This window comes from Etheostoma spectabile, unplaced genomic scaffold, assembly GCF_008692095.1.
Source record: "Etheostoma spectabile isolate EspeVRDwgs_2016 unplaced genomic scaffold, UIUC_Espe_1.0 scaffold00007403, whole genome shotgun sequence".
NCBI lineage: Eukaryota > Metazoa > Chordata > Actinopteri > Perciformes > Percidae > Etheostoma > Etheostoma spectabile.
This window is the reverse complement of record NW_022603489.1, coordinates 26,342-40,276: the sequence shown is the minus strand read 5'-3', so window position 1 is coordinate 40,276 and position 13,935 is coordinate 26,342. Positions and strand designations below refer to the sequence as shown.

The 13,935-nt window shown below is 42.1% G+C and overlaps 1 protein-coding gene across 5 annotated transcripts; it reads left to right on the top strand.

The window, feature by feature from the left end:
* The first annotated feature begins 1,738 nt into the window (after nucleotides 1-1,738).
* Nucleotides 1,739-13,288, top strand: LOC116678455 (NLR family CARD domain-containing protein 3). Of its 5 annotated transcripts, XM_032508379.1 has the most exons (12): nucleotides 1,741-1,758; nucleotides 2,634-2,815; nucleotides 5,225-5,329; nucleotides 5,541-5,651; nucleotides 6,086-6,193; nucleotides 7,575-7,653; nucleotides 8,260-8,488; nucleotides 9,029-10,826; nucleotides 10,916-11,089; nucleotides 11,223-11,396; nucleotides 11,613-11,659; nucleotides 12,619-13,285. In XM_032508379.1, exons 3-12 carry the CDS (start codon nucleotides 5,241-5,243, stop codon nucleotides 13,143-13,145), a joined length of 3,336 nt encoding a protein of 1,111 aa, XP_032364270.1. In that variant the 5' UTR covers nucleotides 1,741-1,758; nucleotides 2,634-2,815; nucleotides 5,225-5,240; the 3' UTR covers nucleotides 13,146-13,285. The 5 variants fall into 5 exon arrangements, with proteins under 5 accessions (XP_032364272.1, XP_032364270.1, XP_032364271.1 ...); XM_032508381.1 differs by lacking the exon at nucleotides 2,634-2,815 and having other exon boundaries at nucleotides 1,739-1,758; nucleotides 5,228-5,329; nucleotides 12,619-13,284; XM_032508380.1 differs by lacking the exon at nucleotides 1,741-1,758 and having other exon boundaries at nucleotides 5,228-5,329; nucleotides 12,619-13,284.
* Nucleotides 13,289-13,935: the final 647 nt, after the last annotated feature.

Sequence of the window (13,935 nt, the reverse complement as noted above, 5' to 3'; positions counted from 1 at the left end):
CAGGGTTGAAGTGATAAAGTGACCAGGTGTGAATTTCAGATTCAGATTCAGAAATACTTTATTAATCCCCAAAGGGAAACTCTGTGTCACAGTAGCACCAGTAGTAAGAAGACAAAGACGGAGCACTGCAACTGCTGCTGGAGTGAGAGGTGTGTGTGTGTGTGTAAGTGTGTAATATGAAGCGTCAGACTGTCCAAGTTGTTAGAGAGTTCAGTTCATTCGGCCTTGAGGAGATAAGACAATGCACAGGAGTTGATAGTAGTGCAGCTGCCGGCTGTTTATCCGCTCGGGTGAAGGACGGGGGGGGGGCATAGACCACAATTTCACTCCAATTTAGGTTGATTTGGCTAAATTTGTCCAAATCAATGTCCGTCAATCAATTACACTCGTCCTCAGCGTCATACGTGCATCTAATTCATGAAGTGCCCTCTGCGCTTCCCCAGACCGGTCTGAGATGTTGCGAGACAGTTCACAGGTCTGGTCAGCCCTTAGATGTAAAACCTTCATCCTCTCAATCACTCCATGTAGGCACTCTTTAAGTTCCCCAGAAAGCTGGTGGGTGAATTTGCTGGCGGCTGTCTTACCAATTTTACGATAGGCCAGCGAGACCCCAAGGCCGATGATCAGGAGCCCCACCAACAGAATTCCAATTATCCAAATAACGTCTTCCACAGTGAGAGCGTCCACGCAGACCGCTTGCCAATTCTCCCAGGAATCACGAGCGTAGCCTGTAGGGAATGTCCCACTGGGGCAGATCAGCCCACCCGGTAAGGCATGCTTGAGTGAAATTTTTTTGTCAATAGCGACCAGTTGAGTGACCAGTTAATCAATTCCATGTTGAATGTTCCAGGAAAACCGCAGGCAGGGGACAAAGAGAAAGGAGAAAAAGTTCCACACAACAAGGTAGACAACTAGAATAGGAGCCAAGCTAAGATAAGAGGGGAGAGGAGGAAAAACACGACTGCTCTCGCCAGAACCAGGAGGAAGAAGTCCAGGTGTGCATGTATGTATGTCTGTTTGTGTACTGTGTGTATGTATGTGTACTGTGTGTATGTATGTATGTATGTATGTATGTATGTATGTATGTATGTATTTTCCTCTCTGCCCTATTTCCTCCTCCCCCCTAGTGAGGAGTTGTATAGTCTGATGGCATGAGGGACAAAGGTCGTGTATGTCTGAGATGAAAGCTGAGTTGGGTTTGGGGGGCCGGTAGATGAGGAGCATTGTCATGGGGAAGGGGGGTTTACATTTAAATGCAAGGGATTCAAATAAGGAAAGTGTTTGCAGGGGGAGGGGGAACAGCTCCAAGTTCTGTCGGTGTTTGACAGCGAGGCCACCACCACGACCAGTGCTGCAGGCTCTCTCCAGGTAACTGTAACCGGGGGATAGACTTTATTAAGCACTGAGTAAACCCCTGGATATTAATATTCTGTGTTGCTGTTTTATGATGTAGGCTTCTAAATGATATCTGAAGTTAAACTATGTTTTATTGCTACACTGTTCTATACTCTATATACTGACATACTGTATTAATGTAAGAGTTCTCAGGGCAGTAAAATGTCCCCTGTGAGATTTAATACTTGATATGAGATTACTGCAATGCATTCTGGTCAAGACTGTGTAACTGAATCCAGCTTATCTCCCTCCCCCTTCCTTCCTCTCTCTCTCACTAGTGAACCCCCTGCCTGTGAGTCAGTACTTTTTCACTTTCACTTTGTCTTGTTGTGAAGCAGATTTTTCCCCCACGTTAAACATCTGGTAAGTTCCACTTTTCAGCTGATTTTTGATCTTTCATTAAACTGTAAACATGTGTTTTGTTGGAGAAGTGTTGAGCTTGGTTAGGGTTAACTGTAACAGTGATTAATCCCAACAGCTGTGTGTCAGAACAGTACAAGTTAAAGGCCTACTGAGTTAAAACTATGCAAATATTATAAGCTAAATGCATTTACTGTATCAACGTAAAAGCTGTAGAAACTCTAGATGTGTGTGTGAGGTGTTAGGGTTAGCGGTGTTTGGGGTGTTAGGGTCAGGGGAATAGGATTAGGGTGTGTGTCTAGTGTTTCTGTTTAGAGTATGTATATATTAGTGTGTATATTTTGTTTTGGTTGTTTTGTATGTGTAAGCACATTGTGAGCAACAATGTTCCAAAGAAAAATTCCTTGTATGTGTCATACATACCTAGCAAATCAAACTGATTAGGGTTTGGGGTATTACGGGTGTTAGGTGTAGGTGTGTTAGGGTTAGGGGTGTTAGGGTTAGTGGGTTTAGGGGGGTAGGGTTAGGGGTGTTAGGGTTAACACAAACACAATCACCATCTACTTTAACAGGAGCGGACCGTGATGGAGTGAATTCTAAATCCACATTTTACCCGTGTGTTGTCCTCCGGGGGTCCCAGAGACCCGTCCTGCATTCAGTCGTATTTCTCCGCTATTCTGGCCTCGGCCAGGGTCCCGAGACCCGTCCTCCACTCAAACCTGTTAAATAAACTAAATAAGTCCCCGTGACACGAAGGACAATACAAGGGTTAAGAAGTCAAATGTAGCTCTGCTGACAAAGTGAGACAGGACTGAAGGTGTTCTGTATTACTGTATTATAGCATATATTGATATTTTGTGTTGCTGTTTTATTTGTAGGCTTCTACAGGCTTCTAAGTTAAACTATGTGGCAGACTGTGGAACAGAATCCAGCTTATCTCCGTCCCCCCTCATTTCCTCTCTCTCTCACTGGTGAACGCCCTGCTCTTTGTGAGGCAGTAGTTTATTCCTTTTACTTTGTCTTGTTGTGAAGCACATGTTTCCCCCACGTTAAACATCTGGTAAGTTCCACTTTTCAGCTGATTTTTGATCTTTCATTAAACTGTAAACATGTGTTTTGTGGGAGTAGAGTTGAGCTTGGTTAGGGTTAACTGTAACAGTGATTAATCCCAACAGCTGTGTGTCAGAACAGTACAAGTTAAAGGTCTACTGAGATAAAACTACGCAAGTATTATGAGCTAAATGCATTAACTGTATCAAAGTAAAAGCTGGAGAAAGTCTAGATGTGTGAATCTTAGTATTAAAGTCTGTGAAATGTCATGAGAAATGGAGGGTATGTTCCTTTTCTATGTCAATGTATAGGCCGACATTTAGTTAGTCAGTTCAAATTGGGAATCCCATATAAAGGAATGTGTTTTGTGTAAACTGTACTCTCATTATAATATTGTATGTGTACACCATAGTCCAAGACACACAGAAAGCATGATCACCATATTAGTCCAGGAAAGTTCCACTATGCAGCATGAAGGCATGACATGGGGAGGCTGGATCATGTGTGTGTGCTGGAGGAACATCTCCCGGGAGAGAGGAGGGAGAGGAGGAGATCCTTCAAGCTAGAGAGTATCAAACATTAGGGAAATGGTCAGTTTGGGGAACACATTTTGGACGGTGTACCCACGATTGTTTGTGTTATGTAACTTAAACCATGTGTTCTGGCAAACGTAAATCCGATAAAAGAAGACGCAGGAATTATTATTGAATTGTGGAGTCAGATTTGACAGGCCTTAGGGCCTTTGACATGCCTTGGGGCCTTTGACAGGCCTTAGGGTTTTTGACGGGCCTTGGGGCTTTAAATAAGGATTTTAATCTTTAACAGAAAGGTCGACCTCCTTAGAAATCCTATCCATAATGTTGTCAGACACTTACAATATTAATCTGAATCTGTCAGCAGCAAAACAAGCACTTTTATGAACGTAAATACAAGCTGAACAATTATCCTATTAACTTCCATTGTAGCTTGTTTCTCTGCTGCAGACTGCAGGGATCTCGTTTGATACTGCATCAATGTCAAAGGAAAAAATGTCCTCAATAGTTTTTATTGTATCTGATTCTCAATGAGCTGTTGCAGAAACAAGCCTGAAGCAATAAAGCAAAAGCTGTCAGATAACTGTAGTTCAGTAACATTACAACATTATGAAATATTACGACTTTTTATCTGGAAATATTAGGATTTTATTTATCTTGAAATATTAGGACTTTTTATCTTGAAATATTAGGACTTTCTATCTTGAAATATTAGGATTTTATTTATCTTGAAATATTAGGACTTTTATTTTGAAATATTAGGACTTTCTATCTTGAAATATTAGGATTTTATTTATCTTGAAATATTAGGACTTTTTATCTTGAAATATTAGGACTTTCTATCTTGAAACATTCCTCTCTGAGGTGTAGTGGAGTGGAGTATGAAGTAGCAGCAGGGGTGAGTCTAGGATCAGACCTTTGGGGGGGGGCGGGGGCTCAGCCCATAATGAGAACAGCTCTGGGTCTAGTGTCCCCCTTTTAAGTTTTACAAAAATAAAAACATGACGTGTTTTGGTGGTATAAACGCTTCTGAGTTGAAAATCCTCCCGGATTTTGTCTGAGAAATCTGGTCACCTTATCTTTGACAGTCATTAGTTCTTCTTCCATTTCTTCTAAGCCCTAGACATTATGTAACAGCTTGTTGTTTTACAGTCTCTGGTAACAGGAAACATCACAAGGACGCGACATGGCAAGTGAGCAGCAGAGAGTTGATGTTGCTGATCTTTAGCTCATTAGATGGTCAGTTAGCCCCATCTAGTGGACAAATAGTAGAACTCGTCATCTGATGGGTGAGCTTAACCCTTGTGTTGTCCTCCCAGGTAAAGAAATTAACACTTTCATCAAAAATAATTTTCCCCTAGGCTTTTTTTTTAAGTTATGGTTTTTCAATATTTTCACACTACTACCAACTGATACGAGTTTTACACTTGTTCTTGGAATTCAGGGTCAATAAACCTGAAATATGCTTTACAACTGAATATAACAACCAAAATCCAATGAAAGTAGTGTACAGATCCTTCATTTTACTAGAGAAGAGGGTTACATGGAACCATCCATGTTCATTTCTGGAAAGAAAACCATATTTCTGATATAAATGTTTTTTGAAAAGGGGTCAAATTTGACCCAAAGACAACCGGAGGGTTAAATCATTGGTGAAAAATGAAGGATGTGTCAGAACTTGTCAAATAACTTAGATCCATGATGCATTGCATTCAAACCACAGCCATCTTCCAACTACTGAGACCGACTTGGTTTGTGTGTGTCTGAAGGAAAGATCAGCTGACTCACTGTTTTCTACAGAATCGGGGACATGATAGAGAGGAATGAGAGACTAATGTGTCCTGTGATGAAAAGGTTGTCATAGTAACAGAGGTGATGTCTCCCAGCAGGTGTGCCTCTGCTATGAGTCAGTGTGAGGACAGAGAGGAGGGAGCCCCTCCCTCAAAAACCACTCTGTGTGGGGACCATGACAGCCAGACCAAAGCTCAGAGGTGAGATGATGATGGACTCTTCTCCATGTTAGAGCTCAGCACTCACATCACTCCTCCATCAGGATTCACCCTCAATATCTAGTTAATAAGAACTTCTTAATAGAATACACAACAAAGAGCCAACCACTGGTTATCTACTGAGATGAGACGCCATCTTTCATCAGATTACATTTTGGTGAATAGTAACTCATCCACAGTCTTTGTTCATTAGGATGCAGCAGCAGAAACCTGGACCTGGACCCAGCTGTGTGTCCATGAAGAGTGACTGGTCTATGGATCGTCCTATTGATTTTAAAGATGGACAAGGTGCTGCTGGTGGGAGGTAAGAATTTAAAAGTTAATTTAATGACCCTCCTGAGAAGAAGAATCAGGTCTGGATCCAGATCTTTGTAGTCTCATGTAGGACTCAACAGTATATCATGTCAGCAGTGACATCACAGTGTATGCCTACAACTTCTTCCTTTATTTGTCAAATAAGAGCCAACGACTGAGATGAGTCAGCATCTTTGATCAGATTACTTTAATTTTTTATTTTTTAAAGATTCTTTGATGGACAATACTGCCTATAATGATAGGACAGATCATGAAAGGGGAGAGAGAGGGGGAAGACCGCCCCATGTCAGACTCTAACCCTGACCCTCTACATATGTGCGCCTGCTCTACCAACCGAGCTAACCAGCCACGAACATTGGTTTTTGAGAATGAGTTGAGATGAGCACACAATAGTAACTCATCCATTGTCTTTGTTTGTATCAGGATGCAGCAGCAGAAACCTGGACCTCGACCCAGCTGTGTGTCCATGAAGAGTGACTGGTCTATGGAGCCTCCTTATAACTTTAAAGATGGACAAGATGTTGATGGAAGGTAAGAATTTAAAAGTGAACCTTGTTATTATGAGACTCTCTCAGAGCTTCATGGTCTAGGTTTGACATAATGTGGTTTTAATCTGATGCCCAGTTATACCGGGACCAGAACCACCAGTCAGGTTAGCGCCACCAAAGACAAAGAAGGTTTTTCCATTCCAGAATGTGTTAGTGACTAGTCAGACCTTCCTCTGCAGCCCTGTGAAGGAAGGTCTGGCAATGTGAGACTACTGGGTAGTCATCCAGGCAGAGGGCTTTGGTCTGTTTGCAGACAGGACAGGGACAATGGTGGTCTTCAGGGATGTACTGGGACAACAATTTGTCCCGGGACTTCGGGATGGAGCGGCCTATTATGAGAACGTGTGAAGAGCACACATAGAACCTTTTTTGGATGTAATATTAATAATAATAACACTACAAAAAGAGACCAAAACACCACATTTATGTACTGTGTATATACGTAGAAATATGTGCAAGATTAATGAAAAAGCAACGTTCTAAAACATGAGCAAATCCTTGGAAGACCTGGTTAAAACATGTTTGCCAGTTATCCTGCCACTTATTCACTTATTCTGTTTATGACACCCAAACAGCACTGTAAAGCTGCTGCATTGGTCCAGTGTTCAGTGGATGGGGTTATTTTACTTAATTTAATTACCTTGTTCACTTACTTACACATAGTCCACAGGATCGCTGCGTTTCTTCCTGATAGCGTGTGCTTGACAACCAGCATACCCAACCTTTTTGTCTGAAGGCAAAGTTTATACATGAGGTCCCTGATGTTTTCCGGAAAATGAAGAGGTGACTTACTTTTCAATAAGAATATAATGAATAATAAGGTCATTATAAACCTTGAGGCTTTTGGGAGGATATCAAGTCAGTCTTGATTAACTGGTCCAAGTAAAGTTACAAGTCCATTTTCATCTGCTAAACAGGTCAAGAAAGGTATTCCAGACGTCCCTCTCTCCAGCTACGGTTTCAAGCTGCTCCTGGGGACCCCAAGGAGGTTCTTGGAGGTGCGGAACCTCATTCCACACGCTGTAGATCACAGTCTGAAGAAGCCAACAGAACCACAAAATCTGCAATTAGCAGAGAAGCAATCCTGAGGTCATCAAACCAGACACTTTCCTCCCACCTGGCTGATCAACATGGTCTAGCAGTCCCTGTACCCCATATTCATCAGTCATGGGTTTCCAGGTTATGCAGAACCTCTTGTGTTGAAGTTAATGAACTCTTTGTTTCAGGCTTGTCTTGGGAAGCTGAAGAATGTTCCTCCTTCCATCTAGTTTCTATGCTGCTAAGGCTGGAGGAAGACCCAGCCATCTGTGTAGGTTCCAGATTTTACTCATTAAATGTTCTTACACTTGACATTTACTCCACAGAATTCACCAGGAGAGTTCAGAGGGCCTCGGTTGTCAATCTGCCCAGCGGCATCAAACAGACCTGGATTCCATATTTATGGTGTGTACATTTGCAAACTCAGTATTTACTATTAATTACAGATTACATGCTAAACTACCATTCAGATCCCAACAGTCCATGCTGCTCTGATCAGACCAGCATGCCTTCAGCCTGATGAATCATATGTTGTTTTCTTTATAGAGGTGTGCGCAAGATTAAAACGTTAAGATATGTCTAGTTGAGGTTAAAAGTTGTCTAGTGATATCATGAAACAAGTGCAGAATTACTTGCATCGGTACTACCGAGGACCAATTTACTTTAACTTAATCGTTGCCAAATTTCTGTACCTTCATGCGTAACTTGTGTGACAGGTGGAAGTTGCTTACTGACAAGACAGAAGTGTTTGTAGGAGCCACATATGGTATGCTGTTGTTTGGTCGCATTTATGTTGTTTTTGGATTATTATTAATATAAAAAAGTTTCTCCCTAAAAGGACATTTTTCCTCAACACTACTGCACCAGATGCTTGCTTTTGGGGAAATTGTAGGTATTGTTGGGTCTGTAAAGCGTCTTGAGATAACTCTTGTTATGATTTGATACTATACGTGTGTGACGTCACACTCCTAGTTCTTTACATTAAATGTTCAGCCTATTGTTCTGTTCCAGCTGCTGGAGGAGAACATTGTCACCTTTGTGAAGAATGAACTGAAGAAGATCCAGAAGGCTCTCAATCAAGATTACGCAGAATTCTTAGAGGGCCAGAAGAAGGGTGAGTGTGTGTTGGACCGCGAGGATGAAGAGCAGATTAGGAGCAGCAGAGAAGCATTTCTGAAGATCACACTGCACTTCCTGAGGAGAATGAAGCAGGAGGAGCTGGCTGACTGTCTGCAGAGCAGTAAGATGATTTCAAATTGAACATGATGGAAAGAGGAAAGGAACTAAATATAGGAAAAACTAAAATAAAAACAAAAAAAAAACTAATCCCCCTCTCACCCCTTATGGGGTGGAATGTGTCATCCTCAAGCTCGGGTCCTCTACCAGAGGCCTGGGGGTTTGAGGGTTCTGCGCAGTATCTAAGCTGTTCCTAGGACTGCACTCTTCTGGACAGAGACCTCTGATGTTTTACCTGGTATCTGCTGGAGCCACTCTTCCAGTTTAGGGGTCACAGCCCCCAGAGCTCCGATTATCACAGATTGCAACTTTTATCACAGATTACCACAGATTCCAGGTAAAACATCAGAGGTCTCTGTCCAGAAGAGTGCTGTCCTAGGAACAGCTAAGATACTGCGCAGAACCCTCAAACAAGGGGTGAGAGGGGGATTTTTTTATACTGCAAACATCTGCATCATATCAGAGGCTATTTTTCTTGAAACTGATACAGATACAGACAGATACAAATGTTCAGATCCTCTGATATAGTTTACTGTTTGTTCAGGAGCTTGTGTTGCTGGATGCCGCCCCAAATTCAAGTCTAACCTGGAGAAGAAGTTTCTGCGTGTGTTTGAGGGGATTGCAAAAGCAGGAAACCCAGCCGTTCTGAATAAGATGTTTACAGAGATCTTCATTATGGAGGGAGGGGCTGCAGGGGTCAATGAAGAACATGAGGTCCGACAGATTGAAACAGCATCCAGGAAACCAGACAGACCAGAAACAATAATCAGATGTGAAGACATCTTTAAAACCCCACCTGGAAGAGATGAACCAATCAGAACCGTGATGACAACGGGAGTGGCCGGCATCGGGAAAACAGTCTTAACACAGAAGTTCACTCTGGACTGGGCTGAAGGCAAAGCCAACCAGGACGTCCAGTTCACATTCCCATTCACCTTCAGAGAGCTGAATGTGCTGAAAGAGAGAAAGTTCAGCTTGGTGGAACTTGTTGATCACTTCTTTAGTGAAACCAAAGAAGCAGGAATCTGCAGGTTTGAAGAGGTCAAGGTTGTCTTCATCTTTGACGGTCTGGATGAGTGTCGTCTTCCTCTGGACTTCTTCAACACGGAGGTCCTGACTGATGTTACAAAGTCCACCTCAGTGGGTGTGCTGCTGACAAACCTCATCAGGGGGAATCTGCTTCCCTCTGCTCGCCTCTGGATAACCACACGACCTGCAGCAGCCAATCAGATCCCTCCTGGGTGTGTTGACATGGTGACTGAGATCAGAGGGTTCACTGACCCTCAGAAGGAGGAGTACTTCAGGAAGAGATTCAGAGACGAGGAGCAGGCCAGCAAAATCAACTTGTACATTCGGAAATTACGAAGCCTCCACATCATGTGTCACATCCCAGTCTTCTGCTGGATCACTGCTACAGTTCTGGAGAAGGTGTTGAAGACCAGAGGGGGAGGAGAGCTGCCCAAGACCCTGACTGAGATGTACAGCTACTTCCTGGTGGTTCAGTCCAAACTGAAGAACGTCAAATATCATGGGAAATCTGAAATAGATCAACACTGGAGTCCAGAGACCAGGAAGATGATTGAGTCTCTGGGAAAACTGGCTTTTGAACAGCTGCAGAAAGGAAACCTGATCTTCTACGAATCAGACCTGACAGAGTGTGGCATCGATATCAGCGCAGCATCAGTGTACTCAGGAGTGTTCACACAGATCTTTAAAGAGGAGAGTGGACTGTACCAGGACAAGGTGTTCTGCTTTGTCCATCTGAGTGTTCAGGAGTTCCTGGCTGCTCTTCATGTCCATCTGACCTTCACCAACTCTGGAGTCAACCTGCTGGCAGAAGATAAATCAACGTCCCAGAAGACTGAAACCAGAGCAGTTGGTTCATCACAATTCTACCAGAGTGCTGTTGAAAAGGCCTTACAGAGCCCAAATGGACACCTGGACTTGTTCCTCCGCTTCCTCCTGGGTCTGTCCCTGCAGACCAATCAGAGACACATACAAGGTCTGATGACCTATGCTGGAAGTAGCTCACAGACCAATCAGGAAACAGTTGAGTACATCAAGATGAAGATCAGTGAGAATCTGTCTGCAGAGAGAAGCATCAATCTGTTCCACTGTCTGAATGAACTGAATGATGATTCTCTAGTGGAGGAGATCCAACAGTCCCTGAGTTCAGGAAGTCTCTCCACAGATAAACTGTCTCCTGCTCAGTGGTCAGCTTTGGTCTTCATCTTACTGTCATCAAAAGAAGATCTGGACGTGTTTGACCTGAAGAAATACTCTGCTTCAGAGGAGGCTCTTCTGAGGCTGCTGCCAGTGGTCAAAGCCTCCAACAAAGCACTGTACGTGCACATATCTATCCAGATTCATTTACATTTTTATTTAGAGAAAAACAATTTTTTTATGTACTGTATCGCTGATGTTTTTTCAGGTTGAGGGAGTGTAACCTGGCAGAGAGAAGCTGTGAAGCTGTGTCCTCAGTTCTTTGCTCCCAGTCCTCTAGTCTGAGAGAGCTGGACCTGAGTAACAACAACCTGCGGGATTTAGGAGTGGAGCTGATGTCTCCTGGACTGAAGAGTCCACACTGCAGACTGGAAACTCTCAGGTTGTTTTTCAGTTAGAATCTGAGTAACAATTTTTGAAAACAACAAGTCTAATTTTTTTTATAAATCCTGTCTTGGATTTATAGTGGATAAATGTGAATGTCTATCTTGGTGTGTGTCTGTGTGTGTGTTTAGTCTCTCAGGCTGTATGATCTCAGAGGAAGGCTGTTCTTCTCTGGTCTCAGCTCTGAGCTCCAACCCCTCCCATCTGAGAGAGCTGGACCTGAGCTACAATCATCCAGGAGACTCAGGAGTGAAGCTGCTTTCTACTTTACTGGAGAATCCAGAAAACAGACTGGACACTCTCAGGTATGGACAGTCACGTAGGGACTCTGCTTTATGTTGAATGGATGATCCGAGTAAAGGTGTATCTGATTTTATTTATTGATCCGGAACGATTCAATTGACATTAACAAAATAAGATCTAATCAACTCACTTTATACTTTAAGCAAAGTACATTCACATTAAGTACTTGTTTTTATTTTTATTTATGATATTGATTGTGTCTTTGTTTCTTCCTGCAGGGTGGACCATGGTGGACCGCAGAATATGAAACCTGGTCTGAGGAAGTGTGAGTGTGTTTTAAGTTTGCTCTAAGAGAACTCTGCTGTGTGTTACACTAGTTTAACCCCTTCCCTGCACTGGAAGTATAATATTAGACGAGGTTACCTACTATTTTAATGTTTACTGAACAGGATACTGAGTGTTTAGCAGTTGATGGTGAATTGGCTAAATCTCCCTTCACCAGTGGATGTTATTATAGACAAAAACAACTGTAAAGGAATAATCACGAAGCAGTAGCATGGTGCTTCCATTGAGGAATTACTTAACTCACACTGGCCAATCATGTATCAGGAGATCAGACTTGTCATTGTGGTTTGAGGCGGTGTGAGAGTCCCCTACAGGAAACAGGAAACATCACTGCTTCTATCTCTGCCACGAGAAAGTTTAACAACCCCAAACACGAGCTCTGAACTGCCCGGGAGTTTGAGGAACAGCTGACTGTTTCCTGCAACAACAAAGCACTCGTTATGCATCGCTCGTTTCTTTTCTCTCTCTATTTCTGGTGTGAATGCCCCATTAATGTAAAAACACACTTTATTTTCTCCTACTGTCTGTCTGCATAGACCTGTATTCACCCTCTGTCTCAAACACTACATCGTACAGTTGAGAATTAAGAAACGGAAATGGGAAAATAGTTTATTATTATTTTATTGTTATTGTGATATTTGTGCTCTGTGCTGCAGTAGAAGAAGATGGGACAGTTTTATTAGTGAAACTTTATTCAGATCTGGATCATCAGCTGTTCTCACCGGGTCAACACGAGGACAAGAAGCTGGACATTGTTGACATGTTGACTCTCATGTTCAGGAACTCTTCATGTTGGTAGAACTGGATTGTTAAACGTCCATCACAGCTGAAAACTAAATCAACGTTTAAAGGGTTTTCTTTCAGTTATTGTCAGTAAAGTTGTTAATAAATGATCAGATGATAACCTGCAGCTGTGTTGTGTCTTGTTCTCTCCATCAGATATCTGTGAACTGGAACTGGACACAAACACAGTACACAGAGAACTCAAACTGTCTGACAACAACAGGAAGGTGACACGTGTGGAGGAGTGTCAGTCATATCCTGATCATCCAGACAGATTTAACTTCTGGCCTCAGCTGCTGTGTAGAGATGGTCTGACTGGTTGCTGTTACTGGGAGGTCGAGAGGAGAGGAGAGGTTAATATATCAGTGAGTTACGGAGGAATCAGAAGGAAAGGAAAGAGTAGAGACGGTTTGTTTGGAGAAAATGATCATTCCTGGACTCTGAACTGCTCTGATGAAGATGGTTACTCCGTCTTGCACAATGAGAGAAGAACAGACCTCACTTCCTGTTCTGTCTCTAACAGAGTAGCAGTGTATGTGGACGTTCCTGCTGGTTCTCTGTCCTTCTACACAGTCTCCTCTGACTCACTGATCCACCTGTTTTCGGGAAAGTTTGGAAGAGAGCTGACGTCAAAAGACTGTGCAGATATATATATATATATATATATATATATATATATATAGAAAGATAAAATAATACAGTGTTACTGGAATTATTGCTAAGCTCCTACATTGTGTGCGTGCAACTACCAGTAAGTAATACTGATGTTGTTAATCGTTTCTTACCCGTGTCTTAGTGTTTATTGCACGGCAATAATGTTGCAGCACGTTGCTGTTTTGTATCATGGCGGAGCCTCGTAGAGCCCGTGTGTTTGTTTAGAACGCTGCATATTAAGGGAGGTGTTGCATTGCAAGCCTTACATTTTCTATTGAACTCTTTATGTTCCTACACAATGTGTAACGTTTGTTAAGGAGGATTTCTGCAGCTCATAATAACGTGTTAAGCTGAATTTAGCATGTTATGTATAGTTACAGTTAATGTGCAGCAAACTAAGCTTTGACGGGATATAGTATACTAATGTATTGCTAAGTTTTGCATTTAGTAATAAGCCCTTTATTATGCATTATAATTTAACATCTTAACTGTGTTTGTTTATTATACCTGATAGGCATATACTCATTATTTGAACCTCATATTATCTACATTTACTGATGTATGCCTGTATTTCTGTTTCAGAACCACACACATTCAAACCCATCCTTTATTACAATAAAACGCCTAAAAGGAACATCTCTCTACTTTCATTAATTTTGGGGCATCTTATTCAATTTTATAGCATTTGAAAACAAATTAAAATGTTTTTGAAATAGTATTGAGTAAAAGTTGACACATTCCAGTCTGTGATTATCCATCAACATCCATTCCTTTAATTTTAGTCAAAAGAATTCCTAGATTCTGCTTTTCTAACTCAAA